A 23,811-nucleotide genomic window follows, 5' to 3' on the forward strand; every position below is an offset into this window, starting at 1 on the left:
GAATAAACCACATGTTTAGTACATCAGTTGAGGAAAATCAGTAAATTACATTAATAACATGCTGTAATTGGATTTTGATGTTGTATTTATTACATCTTCTGATAGATTAACATTTTACACCAATGAGAGCATTTTAAAACTCTGCCAGACTCACACCTATTTGACCGATGAACATCATTTATTCAGAAATGATAAATCACGACAAATAAAGATAGACTACTATGACCAGCAACATTTAAGTGTAAAAAAAACAACATTATGATTTGTATGCTTTCAGATTGTGCTTGTTCTGTTTTTAAACAAAGAAAATAATCTGAAGTTGTCTTTATTTTTAGGTTATCATTACATGATTTTAGCAGCCCGGCCCACTTGGGAATAGATTTTCCTCCATGTGGCCCCAGAGCTAAAATTTGTTTGACACCCCTGCACTAGGAGGTGCATCTGGGGATTGCTATGATAAACTGATGATGATGAACAGTCAGCATTTCTTTCTAGTGAAGAGAAGATTCTCAAAGATGACTGGACATGCAGCCCAAATTTGGCTGTGACCTGATGGAGTCTTCTTAGTCATGTATGATAAGATGCTAAGATGCTTAGCAGCAAGTGTGACCGTAAAAGAAGTGGAAATAGATTATGTGTGAACATGTCAACACTTCCTGTAGAGTCATATTGGGCTCCACCAGGTGTTTGCCACAGCATTCGTAGCTGATATTCCAACAGGTGACTTCTTCCCGGAAGTAAAAACCAGTGGTGGTCAACATACTCTAGCCTTTAAATAGACCCCCCTTTTAGACCAGTTGATCTGACGTCTTTTTTCCGCTTTTCCCTTCTCTCCTGCATGGAGAGGTTATTAGGTGACCACAAATGAAGCGCTAGCTGTTCAAAGTCGGGACCCGGGTTGTAGGTAGGTCTTTATTGTCATTGCACAAGTACAACAACACTTTGTTTTCAGTTTGGACCACTCATCTGTGCATCAGTTGGGGACGTCTCTGCGCTGTCTCCACCCCTGCTGGCCCCACTATGGACTGGACTCTCCCACTATTAACTAGATCCACTCGACATCCATTGCACCGGTCGCCCGGTTTTTTCTTGCCCTGATGTCGTTATGGCTTGTGCAGCCCTTTGAGACACTTGTGATTAAGGGCTATATACATACACTTTGATTGATTGATTGATACAGCAAGCAGCGCGAGAACTATTAGAGTGCAAAACAGGCTTAAATCTTCCTGCAAAAAGCAGATACGAGCAAAAAATTTAACTATGCAATGGAATAGATCACTATTCTATAAAAAAAAAAAAAAAGATTTGTCAAGTGATATCAAGGATTATACTGTACGTTGGTCGCGTTCTTAGACATATCGGACTATTGTGCTCCAGACGCCATTCTACACGACAAAACAAATGGAAACTTGGAATAGCATGGAGGTCTACAACTTCTTTGTGTGTGGCTGCGTCAAGGAAATTAGTATCAAGATTCGGGATAAATCCTGCGTTGTTTTTGCTCGGGCAAGGTTGCATTTTATGATTTAACTTCACGTCTCACATTTGATTTCTTTTATTTAGACTCGCCGATTTGGTTGCTTTTTCAAACACTTGTATTAACCCTTGTGTGGTGTTCGGGTCTGTGGGACCCGTTTTCATTTTTTATTCAAAGAAAAATAATACATTTAATTAATTTTTCAAACTGAGACTCACTGACTTTGGCTCATTTTCTGTGAAGAACATATATCAGAATACATATTTAATGACCACACCATACAACCCCCCTACACATTTCTATTACATATAAGATGTCCGAGTCCACTGGAGGCAGCACGGTGGAAGAGGGGTTAGTGCGTCTGCCTCACAATACAAAGGTCCTGAGTAATCGTGAGTTCAATCTTTCTGTGTGGAGTTTGCATGTTCTCCCCGTGACTGCATGGGTTCCCTCCGGGTACTCCGGCTTCCTCCAACCTCGAAAGACACGCACCTGGGTATAGGTTGATTGGCAACACTAAATTGGACCTAGTGTGTGAATGTGAGTGTGAATGTTGTCTGTCTATCTGTCTTGGCCATGCGATGAGGTGGCGACTTGTCCAGGGTGTACCCTGGCTTCCGCCCGATTGTAGCTGAGATAGGCTCCAGCGCCCCCCGCGACCCCGAAGGGAATAAGCGGTAGAAAATGGATGGGATGGATGGAGTCCACTGGACCCAGGGCTTATAGAAGTGTGGAAATTGATGTTCTGTGTACCACACGCACGCACCCACACACACAGCAGGCCTAGACAGGAGGAGGACAGGGTGTAGGTACACAGAACATCAGAGGGTCAAATGTGCGAGAAAATGAGAGCAGACCGTGTTGACAAACAATGTTGCAACCTTGTGTGGGAACCGCAGGTGCAGAAACACAAAAGAAGAATCCCGGTGGGATGCAGAAACTGGCAGAGAAATTTTCCGTGCAACGTTCGTATTGTTGTTACTCAGCCAGCGTTTGTGGGTCTGATGGACCCGTTGCATTTTGCAAAATACTGAACAGATGTTTATTGGGATAAGGTAAACATCTGTTCAGTATTTTAACATAAAAGGGTTTGATTGTGAGGCATTAAAAGCCACAAAATGCAATGGGTCCATCAGACCCACAAACGCTGGCTGAGTAACAACAATATGAACATTACACAAGGGTTAAACAAATAAAAAATAATATCAAAATAATACTTAAATGGGAAATAATAAACATGAAATGCGTATCAAACAAACCTTTAAAAAAGTGACCACTGCAAATGTATGCATTCGAAGACTGGAGTGGCGCTTTTCTCGTAGTTTCGTGATATCTTGCACTTTCCCTACCTTTTTAATTACCTCTGGAGGAACTCTAAAAAAAACGTTTAACATTTTCGCGATTTGTACGATTCGTAGAGCCGAAAAACAACACAAGCATAAATGGCGCCTAGTACCCATTGAAAACCGAGCTAGCTTGACCACCACGCGTTTTTATGGGGCGGGGCGTGAGCCGGACGTGACGTCAGTAACATCCCAGCAATAGGAGATGTGGACCTGGTGGGCGTGGCTGGGAGGGGGAATTAGTCTTCCAGTCACGTGAGCAGCGTCTCCACTCCTCCTGGTCTTTGTTGTGGCGGCAGACACCTCCTCCTCTTCCTCCTTTCCCCACTCTTCCTCCGGCCGGAAGAAGAACAGCAAGGATGCTTCCACGTAGCGTCCGCTGCGCTCCTTGAAGCTTTGCCGAGCTCTCTCCCCCGTCTTCCACCATGATGGCGTCGGGCACGGCGCTCCGGTGCCTCGTGTTCGCGTGCGTGTTGTCGCTGCTGCTCGACGTGCCCGAGGCGCGTGCGTCCTACCAGCCTGAATGTAAAAACAAAGACTGTGCTGCAGGTAAGAGGAGGATGAGGATGATGATGATGATGATGGTGATGCATAGCTAGGTGACGCAGCCTCCGGCACGCGCGTGGGGAAGGCTTGCCCACTTGATTAGGTACATTTTTACGAAGGTGATAATGTTCAATAATGAGCATATTTCATCTTGAAACATTGATATTGCCTGAGGTAAGACATCATTTATTCAAAAGGTTAGCGTCGATATGGAGACAATCATTGATTACTTACACACTGATCTTCATTACACACGCCGCCATCTTTTTGATGTCACGTGATTTGTGCTGGTCCTGACAGGAAATGTTTAAACGGTCACTTGCCTCAGCATCCTAGGAACCCCCCCAGTGACCTTTTTTTTTTTTGACATGTTTCCACGTGACCCTGCGAGGTGAGTGGGACCGTGGGGTTTAGTGTTCAGCCAATATCTGGCTTGAGGTCAGCTTTTATTTTGAAGGTTCGTCTTCTGACTTCCCGTCGGAGGAAGCTCAGGTCATGTAACCTGCACATTGTGCAGGTGTCTGGTGGCCTGCTGTTGTTCAGGTACGCGAGAGGGTGACGCCCCAACGCTGTTGTCTCCTCTTTTAAGACTTCGCTGTCAAAGTTTGGAGGGGGCAGGGGCCAACTTCATGTGTGCTGCTGACAGGTCAAAAGGTCGAGGATGACTTGTAACTAAAGCAGTGGTTCTTAACCTTGTTGGAGGTACCGAACCCCACCAGTTTCATATGCACATTCACCGAACCCTTCTTCAGTGAAAAATAAAATGTTGGGTTTTTTTCAAATTCAAGACAGTTATATGTTTTTGGAAACACTTTAGTATGGGGAACATATTCTAAGTAACAAATACTTAATTTAGAGTTTTTTGGACACTAGGGCAACATATTCTAAGTAACAAAGACTTAATTTAGAGCAGTGGTTCTTAACCTTGTTGGAGGTACCGAACCCCACCAGTTTCATATGCGCATTCACCGAACCCTTCTTTAGTGAAAAATAAAAATACATTTTTTTTTCAAATTCAAGACAAAGTTATATGTTTTTGGAAACACTTTAGTATGGGGAACATATTCTAAGTAACAAAGACTTAATTTAGAGTTTTTGGTCAGGGTTAGGGTTAGAAGGTTAGGGCCAAGGTTAGAGGGTTAGGCTTATAATAAGGCCATGCCGAATAAGGCATTAATAAGTACTTAATAATGACTAGTTAAGAGCTAATATGTTACTAATTTGCATGTTAATAAGCAACTAATTAATGGTGAATATGTTCCCCATACTAAAGTGTTACCATGTTTTATTACTGGTGCACAAAATGAACCGTGCATGAACATCACCTTGTTCAAACAACAAAACCAACACAGTGCATAAACTCACAACAAATTACACACCTGCAAATCAGTGTGACTTCTGCTGTTGCCGTATCCGTAATACGCCGATAGGGAGAAGTTTTTATTTACACGATGAGTCGGGTGTGTCTTGACCTCCGCCGAACCCCTGAGCCCGACTCACCGAACCCCTAGGGTTCGATCGAACCCAGGTTAAGAACCACTGATTTAGAGTTATTTGGTTAGGGTTGGGGTTAGAGGGTTAGGGCGATGTTTAGCTGGTTAGGGTTATAATAAGGCCATGCCGAATAAGGCATTAATAAGTACTTAATAATGACTAGTTAAGAGCTAATATGTTACTAATTTGCATGTTAATAAGCAACTAATTAATGGTGAATATGTTCCCCATACTAAAGTGTTACCATGTTTTATTACTGGTGCACAAAATGAACCTTGCATGAACATCACCTTGTTCAAACAACAAAACCAACACAGTGCATAAACTCACAACAAATTACACACCTGCAAATCAGTGTGACTCCTGCTGTTGCCGTATCCGTAATACGCCGATAGGGAGAAGTTTTTATTTACACGATGAGTCGGGTGTGTCTTGACCTCCGCCGAACCCCTGAGCCCGACTCACCGAACCCCTAGGGTTCGATCGAACCCAGGTTAAGAACCACTGAACTAAAGCCTTCATTATCACTTTCAGCTTCTACTACTACTACTATACATGATGTACATACATATTACTATACATGTGTGCAACTGTAAATAACCCAGCCATCCTTTTTCCAGCACTTATCCCTCTTGGGGTCGTGTGGGGTCTGGAGCCTATAGCCCTGCTACACAAATAATATTAATATTATAATATTGGCCCTGCAATGACGTCGCGACTTGTCCAGGGTGTACCTTGCCCCCCGTGACCACCGCTTTTTCTACCTTTTCTGAGCCAAGGCACATTTTTTTCATTGAAAAAATGCATAGGCACACCACCGGCAGAAAACATAAAAAAATGAAACACAGCAGCCGATATTGACAATAAAAAGTTGTTCTCGCAATTGTTGGATATGAATTCAAACTATAACCAACCATGCATCACTATAGCTCTTGTCTCAAAGTAGGTGTACTGTCACGACCTGTCACATCACACTGTGACTTATTTTGAGTTTTTTGGTGTTTTCCTGTGTGTATTGTTTTAGTTATTGTCTTGCGCTCCTATTTTGTTGTTGATTGTCATGTACGGATGTACTTTGTGGATGCCGTCTGCTCCACATGCTGTAAGTCTTTGCTGTCGTCCAGCATTCTGATTTTGTTTACGTTGCAGCCAGTTCAGTTTTAGTTTCGTTTTGCATAGCCATCCCTAAGCTTCTATGCCTTTTGTTCATTTTTGGTTTAAGCGTTAGATACCTTTTTACCTGCACGCTGCCTCACGCTCTCATCTGCATATTTGTGATCAGGACAAACCATGTTCCTTAAATCTACAAAGCAATTAGCTACCTGCTGCCACCTACTGATATGGAAGAGTACTACACGGTTACTCTGCCGCTCTCTAGACAGTACAGACACTCAACAACGGCACATTTACGGATTATGATTACTGGTTTGCAAAAAATATTTTTTTAACCCAACTAGGTGAAATTACATAATTTCCCATGGCACACCAGACAATATCTTGCGGCACAGTGGTTGGAAAAACACTGCTGTAAGGGACAAGCGGCAGAAAATGGATAGATGGATACTGCACTACTGTTAATAATACTGTGCATGTGTACCACTGTAAATATTGGGGTATACATCTATACCACAGCAACTATTGCAAATACTTATTTACACGTACACTGTAAATACCACTTTACTCTCAGGTTTTGCCCCAGCTTGCCAATATACTTGTGGCGGTAGGGTTATGGCTAGGGCAGGGGTCTGCAACCTGCAGCTCTTTCATCCCGCTGTTGTGGCTCCAGCTAGTTTAATGCTTCTGTGTACTGTAGTCACTACGCTGTCCCTTGAGGCACCGTTGTGAGTCTTTCAAAGTTCTGCATCAGCTATTCAATTCTCGGGGCAGTGTTTTCTGGTGAGAAACCATGCCACTTAACGTGATTTATCTTGTTAGTTTTCTTATTTTCGACGTTCGTCACGCTACACAATAAGATTTGGAGGGGGATGACAGAGCTGGAGTTCTTTTATCTGTAGAAAAGAGCAATAGTACAGAAACATGGACAAACCTAGTTAAGGAGAAACTAGTGTTTGGCATAATGGCATTACTAACACACACACACACAACTTTAACTACTACCATGGAATAATAACAACTCAATGAAGTGATAATCATGTAATCCCACAATATTCAGTTTATTGACAAGGAGAGATACAGCTACCTCAGCACATTCAATCGCTGTATCAACTATAATTTACTATTCAAAGTAATTTGCCTAAAACTGTTGAAAACATAACGGATCATAAAACAGAAATCCAGCAAAGTTGGATCTTGACTAATTGTCAGGTGGCGACAGGCTCTTTAAATGCAAAAGCTTGCCGACTCCTGGGGTAGGGACATCATCATAGTATTTGCACAATCGGCGATGATGCATATATTTTCTTTACAAAGGCTTAAAAAAGGTTGTGCATATATTTAAAAACAAATCTGCGTCATTAGTAGGGCTGTGAATCTTTGATTGTCCCACGATTCGATTCAATATGGATTTTTGGGGTCACGATTCGATTCAAAATAGATTTTTTTTTTTTCAATTCAACGCGATTCTCCATTCAAAAACGATTTTTTTCCCGATTCAAAACGATTCTCTATTCAATTAATACATAGGATTTCAGCTGGATCTACCCCAGTCTGCTGACATGTAGTAGATTTTTGTATTATAATTGTAAAGGACAATGTTTTATCAACTGATTGCAATAATGTAAATTTGTTTCAACTATTAAATGAACCAAAAATATGACTTATTTTATCTTTGTGAAAATATTGGACACAGTGTGTTGTCAAGCTTATGAGATGCGATGCAAGTGTAAGCCACTGTGACACTATTGTTCTTTTTTATTTTATTTGATAAATGTCTAATGATAATGTCAAAGAGGGATTTTTAATCACTGCTATGTTGAAATTGTAACTAATATTGATACTGTTGTTGATAATATTCATTTTTGTTTCACTACTTTTGGTTTGTTCTGTGTCGTGTTTGTGTCTCCTCTCAATTGCTCTGTTTATTGCAGTTCTGAGTGTTGCTGGGTCGGGTTTGGTTTTGGAATGGGATTGCATTGTTATGGTATTGCTGTTTATTGTTTTGTTGGATTGATTAATTAAAAAAATAAAATAAAAAACAATATATCTTTTTTAAATATATAAATAAAAAATAAAAATCTATTTAAAAAAAATGAGAATCGATTCTGAATTGCACAACGTGAGAATCGCGATTCAAATTCGAATCGATTTTTTCCCACACCCCTAGTTATTAGTCATTAGTATTAACATACATATATTTCGCTCAATTGTTGCTACTTATTGTACAATGTAACAGAGGCCGTATACCAGTGGCGGCTGCTGGTCTTTCAAATAGGGGAAACTCATTTTCAACTACTCTCTAAACACAGGTACAATTTCCAATAACAGATAAAAGATTTATGATTAAAAAAAACATTAATGTGCATAAGTAACAATCATTTCAAACAGTAAAATTCCCACACCAGATGAAAATAGCTTGAATAATACCAATTTACAAGACAGGCGATAAACATCAATTCAGTCATTACCAGTCTCATTACTCCCACAATTATCTAAAATTCTTGAAAAAATATTTAACAGCAGATTTTTTCTTGCCCTGATGTGGGATCTGAACCGAGGATGTCGTGGATTTTGCAACTCTTTGAGACGTTTGGGATTAAGGGCTAAACTTTGGTTGATAGACACATTTAGAAACAAGTATGAAGTACAGTCAGCTAGCCAGAACAGATACCAAGAAAATATCTCAACATTAATGGCACTAATTGAAATATCTGAAGAAAAGACCTACGTAATAGGTCATAAACAATCTGCAGCTGCAGTATTTATGGACCCATCAAAAGCATTTGACACAATCAATCCCAATATCCCAATACACACATTAGAACGATACAGCATTAGGAGAGTTGTTTAGAACTGGGTGAAAAGCTACTTAACCAATAGGAAGCAATGCGTAAGGATAGGATATATCTTGTGGCGTACCCCAGTGGTCAGTTCTGGCACCAAAACTATTCAATCTGTATATAAATGATACCAATAAAAGCACAAAAGACCTCAAGTTAATACAATTTGCAGATGACAACATCCTGCTCAGGGGAAAACACACATTAAGTAATAAAAACGGTGCAGTTAGAAATGGACCAAAGAAATGGTTTGATAAAAACAGATTATCTTTGAATTTAAAGGGGAACTGCACTTTTAAAAAAAAATGTTGCCTATCATTCACAATCCTTATGTAAGACAAGATCACCGTTGATTTTCTTTTTTTTATTGCATTCTAAATGGTAAATAAATGCCATCAAATGGAGCCTACAGGTGTCGCTCTATTCTGCCTATAAAGGCCTTAAAAACATCCCAACACCTCCATTAAAGTTTTATGTACATGATGTAAGTATATATGTAATGTAGTAACAAGCACATTTAAAATAACATTTAATATTTACGTTTATGTTGTTAATTTTAAGCATACGCGGTGCATTAATTTCAAAAACGCATCACAACGTTCACTTTTTTCTTCAACAACATCACTGATTATTACTCACCGCAGACTTCATGAGAGCCAACAAACATAATAAAACATCACTTACTGTACAATGTCTGCTGTCATTAGGAATGCAGATTGAAAGAATCTTGTTATATTCTTGTTTAGATGAAGAGTGATTTATAATCCTTGCGAAGAAAAGGCGGTGGAACCAAGCATCTCTTTGTGTTGTTCTTGCCATTTTTGGGTCTAAAGTTTACCAATTTGTCGGAATATGTCCTCATCCTCCTACTATCCAGGTGAGGCAAGGAAGCTAGGAAACCGCTTACCACTCGATGTTAACATAGCTACACAAGCTTGAAATCACGATGTTGCTATACATAGTTTGTCTGCGTTAGCGCTTATAACAACAATATCTCTAATACTTGGTTAATATTCAAATCATAAAATGTAAATGGAGTATTGTTGTTTTTTTTGGAGGGTTATGTATTGGGTTTTGTAGGCGGAATAGAGGACCTCCCATTGGCTCCGTTGTAAGCGGACTTTACGTTTATTTACGAGTTATCATGCATTTAAAAAATACATCCGTCGTCATGTCTCTCATAATGATTGTGGACGACAGTCAAAAAAAAAATAAAAAGTGCAGTTCGCCTTTAAGTAAAACTAAAATAATGCTATTTGGAAAAAGTAAATTGTGAACATATTGACATTGACTATTTTTTTTAGGAGTTATGATAGTTAATAAGATGAGCTGGAAACCATACATCAAGTACATACAACATAAAGTGGCTTGAAATATTCCAGTATTGAGTAAGGCAAAATAACTCCTAAACCAAAAGTCACACGATACTCTATACTGTTCATTGGTGTTATCATACCCGAGTTACTGTGTGGTGATATGGGGCAACAAATATAAAAGTACACTTGATTTACTAACAGTACTGCAGAAAAGACCACTCAGAATAATACATAAGGCTGCATATAGAGAACACAGAAATCTAAAATATTGAAATTAACTGATCCCGTACACTTTCAAACTGCAGAAATCATGTATAACAACAGTATTTCTCAAGAAAATTTAAAAGACAAAAGAGAAATACAATCTCAGGAATAAACGAAACCTAAAGCATTTATACACACACACACACAATGATGAAAGCATTTAGTGTATCTTTATATGGGATTAAACTATGGAATAGATTGAGTAAAGAACTTAAACAATGTAATCAAAGTCTATCAATCAAAGTTTATTTATACAGTACACCCCTAAATCACAAATGCTTTAAAGGGTTGCACACACCACAATATCATCCTTGGCTCTGATCCCACATCAGGGAAAAAAAAAAACTAAACCCAATGGGCACAATAAGAAACCTTGAAAGGGACCGCAGACATGGGGAGCCCTCCACCCCGGGTGACCGGAGCAATGGATGCTGAGTGGATATGGTTATTAACGTGAGAGTCCAGTCCATAGTGAGGCCAGCAGGGGATCCTCTTGTATGTAGACAGATCAGCAGTGCAGAGACATCACCAATTGATGCACAGAGGAGAGGGCAACCTGATAACCTCTCCACGCAGGAGGGGGGCCAAGCAGAAAAGAGAGACGGCAGATTAACTGCTCTAAAAATGGGTCTATTTAAAAGCTAGAGTATACAAATGAGTTTTAAGATGGGACTTAAATGCTTCTACTGAGGTAGCATCTCTAACTGTTACTGGGAGGGCATTCCAGTGTACTGGAGCCTAAATAGAAAACGCTCTATAGCCCATAGACTTTTTTTGGTCTCTGGGAATCACTAAGCCGGAGTTCTCAGAACGCAGATTTCTGGCCGGAACATATGGTACAATACAATCCGCAAGATAGGATGGAGCGAGACCATTTCTAACGTATAAAATACTAAAGTCGCATCTTAAGTGCACAGGAAACCAGTGCAGGTGAGCCAGTTCAGGCGTAATATGATCAAACTTTCTTGTTCTTGTCAAAAGTCGAGCAGCTGCATTTTGTACCAACTGTAAGCTTTTAATGCTAGACGTAGGGAGGCTCGAAAATAATAAGTTACAGTGATCGAGACGAGACGTAACAAACGCATGAATAATGATCTCAGCGTCGGTGGTGTACAAAATGGGACACATTTTAGTGATTTTACGGAGATGAAAGAAGGCCGTTTTAGTAACACTCTTAATATGTGACTCAAATGAGAGAGTTAGGTCGAAGATAATACCGAGTTTCTTTACCGAGTCGCTTTGTACAATTGTTTTGTTGTCAAATATTAAGGTGATATTAATAAATACGTGCCGGTGTCAAGCAGGACCAATAATCAACATTTCCGTTTTCTTAGCGTTAAGATGCAAAAAGTTGCTGGACCTCCATTGTTTAATTTAGACACGCCTCCAGATGACTACAATCTGGCATGCTGGTCAGCTTTAGGGGCATGGAGAGTTGGGTATCATCAGCATAACAGTGAAAACTGACACCGTATTTGCGTACGAGGTCACCTTGCGGCAGCATATAGATGCTGAAGACTGCACGGCCAAGAACTGAACCCTGTGGAACTCCGCACGTTACCTTAACCTACTTCCTGGTCACGTTGTTATGGGAGACGCACTGCATTCTGTCAGTAAGATAGGAGTTAAACCAAGAAAAGGCTAACCAATACATGTTTTGATACGTGCTAATCAATGTTCCCTGTAGTTTTTCATGTGTGTGAGCAAATGCAAAAACACCCTGGGTATTCAGTGGAATACATACGTGCACACTGTGGCCATACCATCAGCACATCTATATCAAACATGACAATTTAGACTTAGACTTAGACTTCCTTTTTATTTGCATTCAAATTTGAACTTTACAGTACAGATAAGAACACAATTTTGTTGCATTAGCTCATGGTAGTGCAGGGTAAAAAATCAATAAGGTGCAGATATAAATAAATACATTACTGTACAGATAAATATATTGCACTTTTGCATAGGCATCCACGTTTATGGATGTATGTTATATTGTCTTTTATATTCCAGCGAGTTAATCCATTTTTGGGGGGAATTGAGGGGATTATTATGATGCGTTCAAGAGTTTTACGGCCTGAGGGAAGAAGCTGTTACAGAACTTGGAGGTTCTGCTACGGAGGCTGCGGAACCTCTTTCTAGAGTCCAGCAGTGAAAACAGTCCTTGGTGGGGGTGGAAGGAGTCTCTGCAGATTTTCTGAGCCCTGGTCAGGCAGCGGCTTTTTGCGATCTCCTGGATAGGAGGAAGAGGAATGTCTTATTATTATATTCAAGTGACAGTAGTCATTTTCATGAGATTTTCTAATATAAGTGATTTGGCCCACTTAAATATATATTTTTTTTAATCAGCTATGTACTATAATATTCTATGCCTGGGTGGGGGTCCTGCTTTGGAAAGATTGTGTACCCTTTTCAGCGATCTCATTTAGTTCCCTTTAAAACATTCACATGTTGCATGAGATGAAGTGTACATTCCTGTAACTTTCTGTCTGTAAAATAAGTATTTCTATTTGCAATTCTGTAATCTAGTAACATCTTTTCATGATTAATATCCCAAAATTTGCGTTCTTAATAAATGACAGTAGAATAAGCACACATCTGATTGAGGAGTCATTGTGTAACGACCTGGAATTTACACTCTGTGTAGTGTTGGAGTTGTCCAACTTTTTGTGTGGCCATAAACGCATCAGTGTGTGTGTGTTGGTGCAGGTGAGAGAGAGAGAGAGCAAGCGGCTGCTGTTGATATAACAGATGACAAAGACTTGCGTTTGGCTTGGTTTGTACGGTAGACAATGACCAGTTTTGCTAGATAGATGTACAGTATTTTACAATTTTATTTGGTGTGGTTATGGCCGACAGACAATTTCTCTTATTAAAAGGGATCGATGGAATACCTGTCCTCCTTAAAGCGTCTCAACAGACGTTACACTAATTCAACAGTGTTGACAAACATTGTTTTATCTGTTGTGGCCACCTTTTGTCAGCTTTCTACCTGATAATTTAAGAGCTATGTTTTTATCTGTTAACCAGGGGGTACGCCTTTTTGTGGTGCTACACTATGTTGCGCAGGGCACAGCTAAAGTTGTTAGTGAAGTCACCGATGGAGCCCACATAATTTGGCAATGGTGCCAATACCGAGGGCAGTAGGCCAAAACTGCACATTTCAGAGTGGCCTTTTATTGTGGGCACACTTGTGCAATAATCATGCTGTTAAATCAGCCTCTCTTGATATGCCACACCTGTGAGGTGGGGTGGATTGTCTTGGCATCGAAGAAGTGCTCATTAACACAGATTTAGACAGATTTGTGAACAATATTTGAGAGGAATAAGTCGAAAAAGTTTTAGATATTTATGTTCAACTCGTGAAAAATGGGAGCAAAAACAAGTGTTGCGTTTATATTTTTGTTCAGTATGTATATGTAGATGTGTGTGTATATGTATTTATGTAGGTGTATATATATATATATATATATATATGTATATGTATGTATGTATGTATATATATATATATATAAGTATGTATATATGTATATATATACTGTGTATATATATATATATATATATATATATATATATATATATGTATGTATATATGTATTTGTGTATATATATATATGTGTGTGTGTGTGTGTGAGCGCACATGTATGAATGAACACTACACAGTTTTCCAGCATGATGACTTTATGATTGATGTATTATTCATGTATTCATTGTTGAGTTCTAATATACACTTTTGGTGTAACTTAGACACATCCTCAGTGATGTATCCTGGGTTCACGAGGTGTTGCAATGGTGTCACAACATCAGACACCCTCGCCCGGGCGACCCAGCCTGTGTGATCAAGTCCCGGCTTGTGTCTAAAGTAGATTTTATTGTCCACGGATCGCCCTGCTTGATCCACAGCCATCTGGATGCCTTTTTTGCCGCGTCAGTGATTTATTTATTTTTTTGATTGCTCTCTTGTTGCGCAGTCCTTTCACTTCCAACATCTTAAGTGCTCTGATGAGAGACTGGCCAACGAATCCTCTGCACCCAACCTCGATTGGGTTGCATCGGGTCCTCCATCCCCTGCTTTAGCATTCACCTGCCAGCTCTTCATGCGTGGCCCTCTTCCTCTCAAAAGCCCCCTCCATCTGGTCTTCCCAGGGAACAGTTAACTCCAGCATAACCACTTGCCTTGTTTTTTTCTGACCCCAGGACCTCCTCCCTGCAGCCGCCATCTATTTTTTTCACGGCACTCTCCTCCTCATGGATCCTGTGCATGCTGCTGATTGCATGCTGATGGCAGTCAGCATACCAACGGCAGCATGCTACTGTAGTTGCATCTGAGCTAACAGAATGATACACAGCAATTATTATTATTTTTCTCAAAACAGCAAAAAGCTGAAGGAAAACACTTTTTTGAATCCAACATGCTAACGTGCTAACAGTAGTACTACTACAAAAGAGGACATTATCCCATCACCAGGATGTTGCAATTTTTTTATCGGCTGTGTTCGGGTTGTTTCTCACCTGTCGCCATTCAATCACTGTGTTTGAGTGACAGTAGTGTATTAGTCCCCTGCAGGCCGCCACAAAGAACACATAGGTATTATTATTTTAAGAAGCTTTTAGGAAGGAGAAGCTTTAATCCTCACATTGATTCCAAATGTTCACTTGATCCTGTCGGCTCGTCATGCTGAGAGCTTTTGTCTAATTGGTTAAAAACTCTCCTTCGTGCTGTGTTCCCTGCCTGCCAAGCTTCAACAAACACATACACATATACACACACACATACAGGTAGTGGTTGCTATTCATCATTAAAAAGGAGCGAAGAAGTAGTATGTAAATATTTTGTGATCGTCATTTTCAGTGTGTACAATGACAGCTAATAACAACAGTGTATGCAGTATATTTTTTGAAGAGTACTCGGTTTCATTTAAGACACATCGCCGGTGTGTTCTTCTTCTTGGTTTAGGGGCGTCCGAGAAGAAGAGCGACCTTAGGGTGTGTGACGAGTCGTCGTGTAAGTTCGGAGGCGTCTGCAGAGACGACGGCTCTCAGCTGAAGTGTGCGTGTCAGTTCCAGGTTGGTGGTATAAAGTATGTGATGGTAGCGCTCTGTTTGAGGCGTGTTTCCGTGAGCTGATGTGTACTTTGCAGTGCCAAAAGAACTATGTGCCCGTGTGCGGCTCCAACGGAGACACGTACCAGAACGAGTGCTACCGGCGCCAGGCCTCCTGCAAGCAGCAGAGGCTCATCTCCAGGGTGGCGGACGGCCCGTGTTCTCCTGGTGAGTCTTTCAGAGCTCCTACCTGTTCTTCTGGAAGTCCATCATAACAAATGAAGTACAAAACTCAAAACCAGTGAAGTTGGCACGTTGTGTAATTCGTAAATAAAAACAGAATACAATGATTTGCAAATTATTTTCAACTTATATTCAATTGAATAGACTGCAAATACAAGACATGTAATGTTTGAACTGAGAAACTTGTTTTTTTTTTGCAAATCATTAACTTAAAATTTAATGGCAGCAACACATTGCAAAAAAGTTGGCACAGGGGCATTTTTACCACTTTGTTACATGGCCTTTCCTTTTAACAACACTCAGTAAACGTTTGGGAACTGAGGAGACCAATTTTTGAAGCTTTTCAGGTGGCATTCTTTGCCATTCTTGCTTGATGTACAGCTTAAGTTGTTCAACAGTTTGGGGTGTCCGTTGTCGTATTTTAGGCTTCATAATGCGCCACACATTTTCAATGGGAGACAGGTCTGGACTACAGGCAGGCCAGTCTAGTACCCGCACTCTTTTACTATGAAGCCACGCTGTTGTAACACGTGCAGAATGTGGCTTGGCATTGTCTTGCTGAAATAAGCAGGGGCGTCCATGAAAAAGACGTTGCTTGGATGGCAACATATGTTGCTCCAAAACCTGTGTGTACCTTTCAGCATTAATGGTGCCTTCACAGAAGTGTAAGTTACCAATGCCTTGGGCACTAATACACCCCCATACCATCACATATGTTGGCTTTTCAACTTTGCGCCTATAACAGTCCGGACGGTTCTTTTCCTCTTTGGTCCGGAGGACACAATGTCCACAGTTTCCAAAAACAATTTGAAATGTGAACTCAGACCACAGAACACTTTTCCACTTTGCATCAGTCCATCTTAGATGAGCTCGGGCCCAGCGAAGCCGGCGGCGTTTCTGGGTGTTGTTGATAAACGGTTTTCGCTTTGCATAGTAGAGTTTTAACTTGCACTTACAGATGTAGCGACCGACTGTAGTTACTGACAGTTGTTTCCTGAAGTGTTCCTGAGCCCATGTGGTGATATCCTTTACACACTGATGTCGCTTTTTGATGCGGTACCACTTGAGGGATTGAAGGTCACGGGCATTCAATGTTGGTTTGCTTACGTGCAGTGATTTCTCCAGTTTTTCTGAACCTTTTGATGATATCACGGACCGTAGATGGTGAAATCCCTAAATTCCTTGCAATAGCTCGTTGAGAAATGTTGTTCTTAAACTGTTCGACAATTTGCTCGCGCATTTGTTCACAAAGTGGTGACCCTCGCCCCATCCTTGTTTGTGAATGACTGAGCATTTATTGGAAGCTGCTTTTATACCCAATCATGGCAACCACATGTTCCCAATTAGCCTGTTCACCTGTAGGATGTTCCAAATAAGTGTTTGATGAGCATTCCTCATCAAACTTTTTTGCCACTTGTGCCAGCTTTTTTGAAACATGTTGCAGGCATCAAATTCCAAATTAGCTAATATTTGCAAAAAATAACAAAGCTTCTCAGTTCGAACGTTAACTATCTTGTCTTTGCAGTGCATTCAATTGAATGTAGGTTGAAAATGATTTGCAAATCATTGTATTCTGTTTTTATTTACGATTTACACAACGTGCCAACTTCACTGGTTTTGGGTTTTGTATCTTCATACCTGATGCAGTGAAAGGTGACTTCCTGCTTTCCATGTCTTCACAGATGCAGGCTCAGGTTCAGGGGATCCAGATGGTAAGTTCTTCTTCTTTTTCTTCTTCCTGTCCGGGTCTCCTTCAACGTGAGTGTTTATTACTTGGCCTCTCAGACCAGGAAGGTTCTGCTTCTGACGTGAGCAGGAAGTTCTCCAAGTGCAGCACGTGTAAATATGGAGCAGAATGCGACGAAGACTCTGAAGATGTCTGGTGAGTGTTTGTCTTTATCGCCGCTCCGGTGGCCACGTAACTGAACTGTGACCTGTGACGCCAGGTGCATCTGCAACATCGACTGCAGCGGTCACAACCAGAACCCTGTGTGCGCCACCGACGGCAACTCCTACAACAGTCCGTGTTTGGTGCGGGAGGCGTCCTGCATGAAGCAGGAGCAGATCGACGTGGAACACCTGGGACGCTGTCGTGGTCTGACCTCTCAACTTTTACAACTCTCACTCCTTCTATTTGTCGCTGAGTGTGTGTGTGTGTGTGTGTGTGTGTGTGTGTGTGTGTGTGTTGTCAGCTGACAAAGACAAAGTGGGCAGGATAGATGACGGTGGCCCTTTCAAAGTAAATGTCCTAGGTGAGTCCACGCTGACCTTTTGACGTGACTTCCTGTGCTGTCACGTGACACACGTCAATCTTGCAGAGACCACCGGTTTGGAGCACGGAGACAGCTTCTATGGGGGCGTGGCCATGGCTTGCAGCGACTCCTATGCTGGGTTTTGTCTCCATGGTCGCTGTGAACTACACTACAACATTGCCACCTGCAGGTACCGTCACACAGTACAACTACCGCTTTTATTCTATAATAATTCATATAGATTACTGCAGTCTTAATATTAGTATTAGGGCTGGCAAAAATAACAAGGTAAATATATATATATTTTTAAATGCCTTAATCATGTATATCCGCAGATTAATGTGTGAATTGTGAGTGTCTGGTGAATTGTATTTATATAGCGCTTTTTGTCTAGTGACTCAAAGCGCTTTTACATAGTAAAACCCAGTATCTAAGTTACATTTAAACCAGTGTGGGTGGCACTGGGAGCAGGTGGGTAAAGTGTCTTGCCCAAGGACACGACGGCAGTGACTAGGATGGCCGAAGCGGGGATCGAACCTGGAACCCTCAGGTTGCTGGCATGGCCACTCTACCAACCGAGCTATTCCACCCCGGTTATCACACCACTTATTTTGACCGTAGATATATTCATTGACGTTCTAACCCAAACAAATTGGGCTCATTTTTTAATTTTAATTTGAATAATGTAAGCCAGTAATGACCTGTGATTAATCCAAATTCAAACTTTGATTAATCTGATTCAAATATATATCATTTGTTGACTGCACTACTTTATATTTGAGCATATATACACCCTCGCCCCCACCTCAACCGACGCACAGAGGGGGCGTTTGGTGGTAGCGGGGGTGTATATTGCAGCCCGGAAGAGTTAGGGCTGCATGGGATTCTGGGTATTTGTTTTGTTGTGTTTATGTTGTGTTATGGTGCGGATGTTCTCCCGAAATGTGTTTGTCATTCTTGTTTGGTGTGGATTCACAGTGTGGCGTATATTTCTAACAGTGTTAAAGTTATTTATACGTGCACCGTCAGTGTAACCTGTATCTCTGTTGGCCAAGTATGCCTTGCATTTACGTGTGTGTGCGTGCTGAAGTCGCACATATTTTCTGATCGGGCCGGCACGTTGTTGGAATGGATGAAAAGCGGACGTGACGACAGCTCGTAGAGGACGATAAACGCAGTGCCTTTAAAGCACACCCCCAGGACTGTGGTCCGGGTGGACTACGAGATATAATGACTGATGAACACCTTCGTTCGATAATGAAGGTTGCCTCAGCTAAAAGCCTGAGCCCTGACATTAATGAACTAGCATCCAAGAAAAGATGGCAGGTATCTGGCTTGGGCATATCAGATTAGATCAGTGTGTTGCAAACGGAGCAGTTTAAAGTCCTGAATGGTTGCTTTATTTATTGTTATTTTATTTTCTAATTTTTTAGCCTGTGGAAAAAGTTAATGTTGATATTTACCTCAGAAGGCTGCAAATAGAAAAGAGGCATTCCATTTTTATTTAAATTGTATTTGATATGCAATTGATATTTTTTAATTATTATTATTATTATTTGAAACTCGATTTTACATGTCACTATAAAGTTATATAAGCCTTGCTTGTTCAATATTCAATGCAAAACTTGTTTGGGTCCCTATTAAAAGGTTAATTTGTTCAACATTGGCCCGCGGCTTTGTTCAGTTCTAAATTTTGGCCCACTCTGTATTTGAGTTTGACACCCCTGGACTAGCTCATTAACACTAACACTCGTATCTGTGCACTATTTGCAGTCTCCAATGAAGGCAACATACATATTTTTGGAATGTGGGAGGAAACTGGAGTGCATGCAGAAAACCCACACACGCACGGGGAAAAACGCACAATCCACACAGCGATGTCCAAACGGAGGTTTGAAGACGCAAATGGCGTGACGTTAGACGTTATTGTCAAAAGATTATAGGGTACTTTACACTGGCTTGATCAAGTCGAAACAAACCCTGTGATTAATATTCCTTCATTTATGTTAACGCGGTAATTTTTTTTTACATGTTGACGTTGAAAGCTCGAATATGTATGTGTGTGTCGATGTATGTGTATATATGTGTGTACAGTGCAGGCCAAATGTTTGGACACACTTTGTCATTTAATGGGTTTTCTTTATTTTCATGGCCATTTACATTGTAGATTGTCACTGAAGGCATCAAAACTATGAATGAACACATGTGGAGTTATGTACTTAACAAAAAAAAGTGAAATAACTGAAAACATGTTTTATATTCTAGTTTCTTCAAAATAGCCACCCTTTGCTCTGATTACTTTTACGCACACTCTTGGTATTCTCTAGATGGGCTTCTAGAGGTATGGTTTTCACTTCACAGGTGTGCTTGAAGCTCATCGAGAGAATGCCAAGAGTGTGCAAAGCCGTAATCAGAGCAAAGGGTGGCTATTTTGAAGAAACTAGAATATAAAACATATTTTCAGTTATTTCACCTTTTTTTGTTAAGTACATAACTCCACATCTTGATGCCTTCAGTGACAATCTACAATGCAAATAGTCAAGAAAATGCATTGAATGAGGATAAGGAGTGTCCAAAATTGTGGCCTGTACTGTAAATATATAAATACATAGTATAATATTGTTACAGTCGATATAGGATAATTTATGTGTTTCAATGTTTTTAGATGCGAGTCGGGCTACAAAGGTGTTCGCTGCGATGAGCTTCAGCACTTCAACGTCCTCTACGTGGTCCCTAGTGGACAGAAGCTGCACTACGTCCTCATCGCTTCCGTCATCGGCGCCGTGCAGATCGCCATCATCGTCGCTGTGGTGATGTGCATCAGCAGGTGAGTTGGGGCAGTCATGTGACGCTGGACAGGCAGTGGATTGTCTTTTGAAAAGACGACGTGTGTCTGCGTCCCTCCAGGAAATGTCCCAAAAACAAGCGGGGAGCACGCCGCCACAAACACAACGTGGGCGGACACTTCTCGTCCTCTGACACAAACTCTGGGATGATTTAACCGCCATCTTTTTTGTACAAGAACCTTTTTGTCCTGGAACTCCTGTGGGACACTTTGTGGAATGTGATCAGGAATGTTTGGACCTCATTGAATGTTGATCAGCGCTGAAGACATTGTAAAAATCATCAATCGTCATGCTTTCTTATTATCGCTGTGACTTTGTTGGCATGATGACTGCTGTCAAGTGTCCCGTGTGTCCCAGACCGTCCTCAAACGCAGCTTTTCTTTCGCCCTGCTGTGGAATGTGACCCAATACTTATGTGCTGCAAGCAAACTGTCCACCAGGGGGTGCTAAAGTCTCCTTCAGACCTGACATTTCCACCTATTTAAGCCAAATCCAAAGCACTAATTTACATTGTTTGTTTGCATCAATCAACCTTTTTGTTGTGCTTACTTTAAAAATGACTCATCCAAAGATAACTAAGATGCTAATAGCATCCAGTCTGGAAAACAAATTGGTTCAACTTTGGGTTAGCGGTGATGCTAACTAATGTTAGCTCGACTCGCTCAAAAGACAGCTGGCTTGTGTGCTCGAGTCATTTGAAGCGGTCATGGCTGGTCCACACCGACGCTAGCTAAACCATTACCTTAGCTAGCTATGTGGTCATTTGCAGCCGATGAAAAGCACAAATGTTAAAGAAGTGAATTCCAGGGACAATCACGTATGCTCGTTGTATCTCGTAGGACGTTCTAGAATTGTCCACCACGTCTTTTCATGTCGTACTGCGTGGACATTAAAACTGTTATCTTTTTTTCTTTCTGCTTTTTATTATCACCAGCAACACCCGTCTCCCCCCGACCTTCCCCTTGTCTCGTCTCGTGGGCGTGTCTTAACGTTACTAAAAAGTCTTGAAGTTGTTGCATGGATACTTTTGGAATTAATCAAATAAATTTTCTTTATAAACAAACAAATCTGCTCTATTATGAGTCGGTCGCTCATGTGGTCATTCATCTGGAATGTCTTGACACTGGCGGGGGAGGAGCTTATACAAGCTGACTTGGAAAAAGGGGTGTGGTCAACATCACAACACTTCATCTACCTCAGGGGTGTCAAACGTACGGCCCGCGGGGCCACAGGGTTTTTTCCGGCCCGCGGGATGAGTTTGCTAAGTATAAAAATGAGCCGAAATTTTTGGAATGAAAGAAACCGCTGTTCTAAATATGTCCACTAGATGTCGCAATAGCAATTCTTTGTATCTTTGTAGATTATGCTACATATGTAAAAAAATAAAATAAACCACATGATGTTAAAGTTAAAGTACCAATAATTGTCACACACACACTAGGTGTGGTGAAATTTGTCCTCTTCATTTTGACCCATCCCCTTGTTCACCCCCTGGCAGCGGTGGCCGCGCCCGGGAATCATTTTTTGGTGATTTAACCCCCAATTCCAACCTTTGATGCTGAGGGCCAAGCAGGGAGGTAATGGGTCCCATTTTTATAGGCCAGGGTTTGAACTCACAACCTTCCGACACTCTAACCACTAGGCCACCGAGTGGGCCACTGAGTTAGTGCACCAGTTGAGGAAAATGATCAAACTACATAAATAAGACTTAGACTTCCTTTTTATTGTCATTCAAATTTGAACTTTACAGTACAGATAAGAACGAAATTTCATTTCATTAGCTCATGGTAGTGCAGGAAAAAAAACCAATAAGGTGCATATATAAATAAATAAATAAGTCACTGTACAAATAAATATATTGCACTTTTTCACATGCGTCCACGTTTATGGATGTATGTTATATTGTCTTTTTTATTCCAGCGAGTTAATCCATTTTGGGGGGAGTTGAGGGGATTTTTATGATGCGTTCAAGAGTCTTACGGTCTGAAGGAAGAAGCTGTTACAGAACCTGGAGGTTCTGCTTCGGAGGCTGCGGAACCTCTTTCTAGAGTCCAGCAGTGAAAACAGTCCTTGGTACAGTAAATTACAAATGATAAATTACAGGATGGATAACAGCCTGTAATTTGATTTTGATATCATTTTTTTATCTTGATAGATTGAAAATTAACACCAATGAGTTGACTGATGAATATTATCACATAGTTTATTCATAAAGTTAAAGTACCAATGATTGTCACACACACACTAGGTGTGGCGAAATTATTCTCTGCATTTGACCCATCACCCTTGATCACCCCCTGGGAGGTGAGGGGAGCAGTGAGCAGCAGCGGTGGCCGCGCCCGGGAATCATTTTTGGTGTTTTTAACCCCCAATTCCAACCTTTGATGCTGAGTGCCAAGCAGGCAGGTAATTTTATAGTCTTTGGTATGACTCGGCCGGGGGGTTTTGAACTCACAACCTACCGATCTCAGACTAGGCCACTGAGTAGGTTAAAGTATAAATAACGACAAATAAAGATAGAATACTATTAATGTATGTGTATAAGCAAGTGTAAAATAAAAAAAACATTCTGATTTGTACATTTTCAGAATGTGCTTCTTCTATTTTTAAACAAAGCAAACAATCTGAAGTTGTCTTTATTTTTAAGTTATCGTCCCGTGATTTTTACCAGTCCGACCCCACTTGGGAGTAGATTTTTCTCCATGTGGCCCCCGATCTAAAATGAGTTTGACATCCCTGGTCTACCTGTTAGACGTGAGTGTGCGTGTAAAGAAGAGGTCCCCAAATGCTTTTATTCCTCTGGGGGGCGCATCGTGCTAAATCTGTGCATCTAATTGTGTGTGTGTGTGTGTGGTGTTGCTAGGTGACGTGTTGGTCACATGACCTTTGGCCACAGCTTGTTGTACAGTCTAAGTCTAAGCAGCTAGAACAAGACGTCCTTTTAGAAGACAAATATATTCTAGAATAAATCAAGTGGTCTCTTGGGGAGTCTGAAGTGAAATAGTTGACATACATTTAGTCAGCTGCTAGC

General features: G+C 40.9%; 1 protein-coding gene across 1 annotated transcript; it reads left to right on the top strand.

The window, feature by feature from the left end:
* Positions 1-3,054: 3,054 nt before the first annotated feature.
* Positions 3,055-21,847, top strand: tmeff1a (transmembrane protein with EGF-like and two follistatin-like domains 1a). Its single transcript, XM_062023005.1, has 10 exons — positions 3,055-3,369; positions 15,354-15,463; positions 15,538-15,667; positions 17,365-17,394; positions 17,468-17,564; positions 17,629-17,777; positions 17,875-17,934; positions 18,001-18,124; positions 20,600-20,761; positions 20,842-21,847. The coding sequence occupies exons 1-10, from the start codon at positions 3,246-3,248 to the stop codon at positions 20,933-20,935; spliced, it is 1,080 nt and encodes a 359-aa protein (XP_061878989.1). The 5' UTR covers positions 3,055-3,245; the 3' UTR covers positions 20,936-21,847.
* The last annotated feature ends 1,964 nt before the right edge of the window (positions 21,848-23,811 follow it).

Source organism: Entelurus aequoreus, linkage group LG16, assembly GCF_033978785.1.
Source record: "Entelurus aequoreus isolate RoL-2023_Sb linkage group LG16, RoL_Eaeq_v1.1, whole genome shotgun sequence".
Taxonomy (NCBI): domain Eukaryota; kingdom Metazoa; phylum Chordata; class Actinopteri; order Syngnathiformes; family Syngnathidae; genus Entelurus; species Entelurus aequoreus.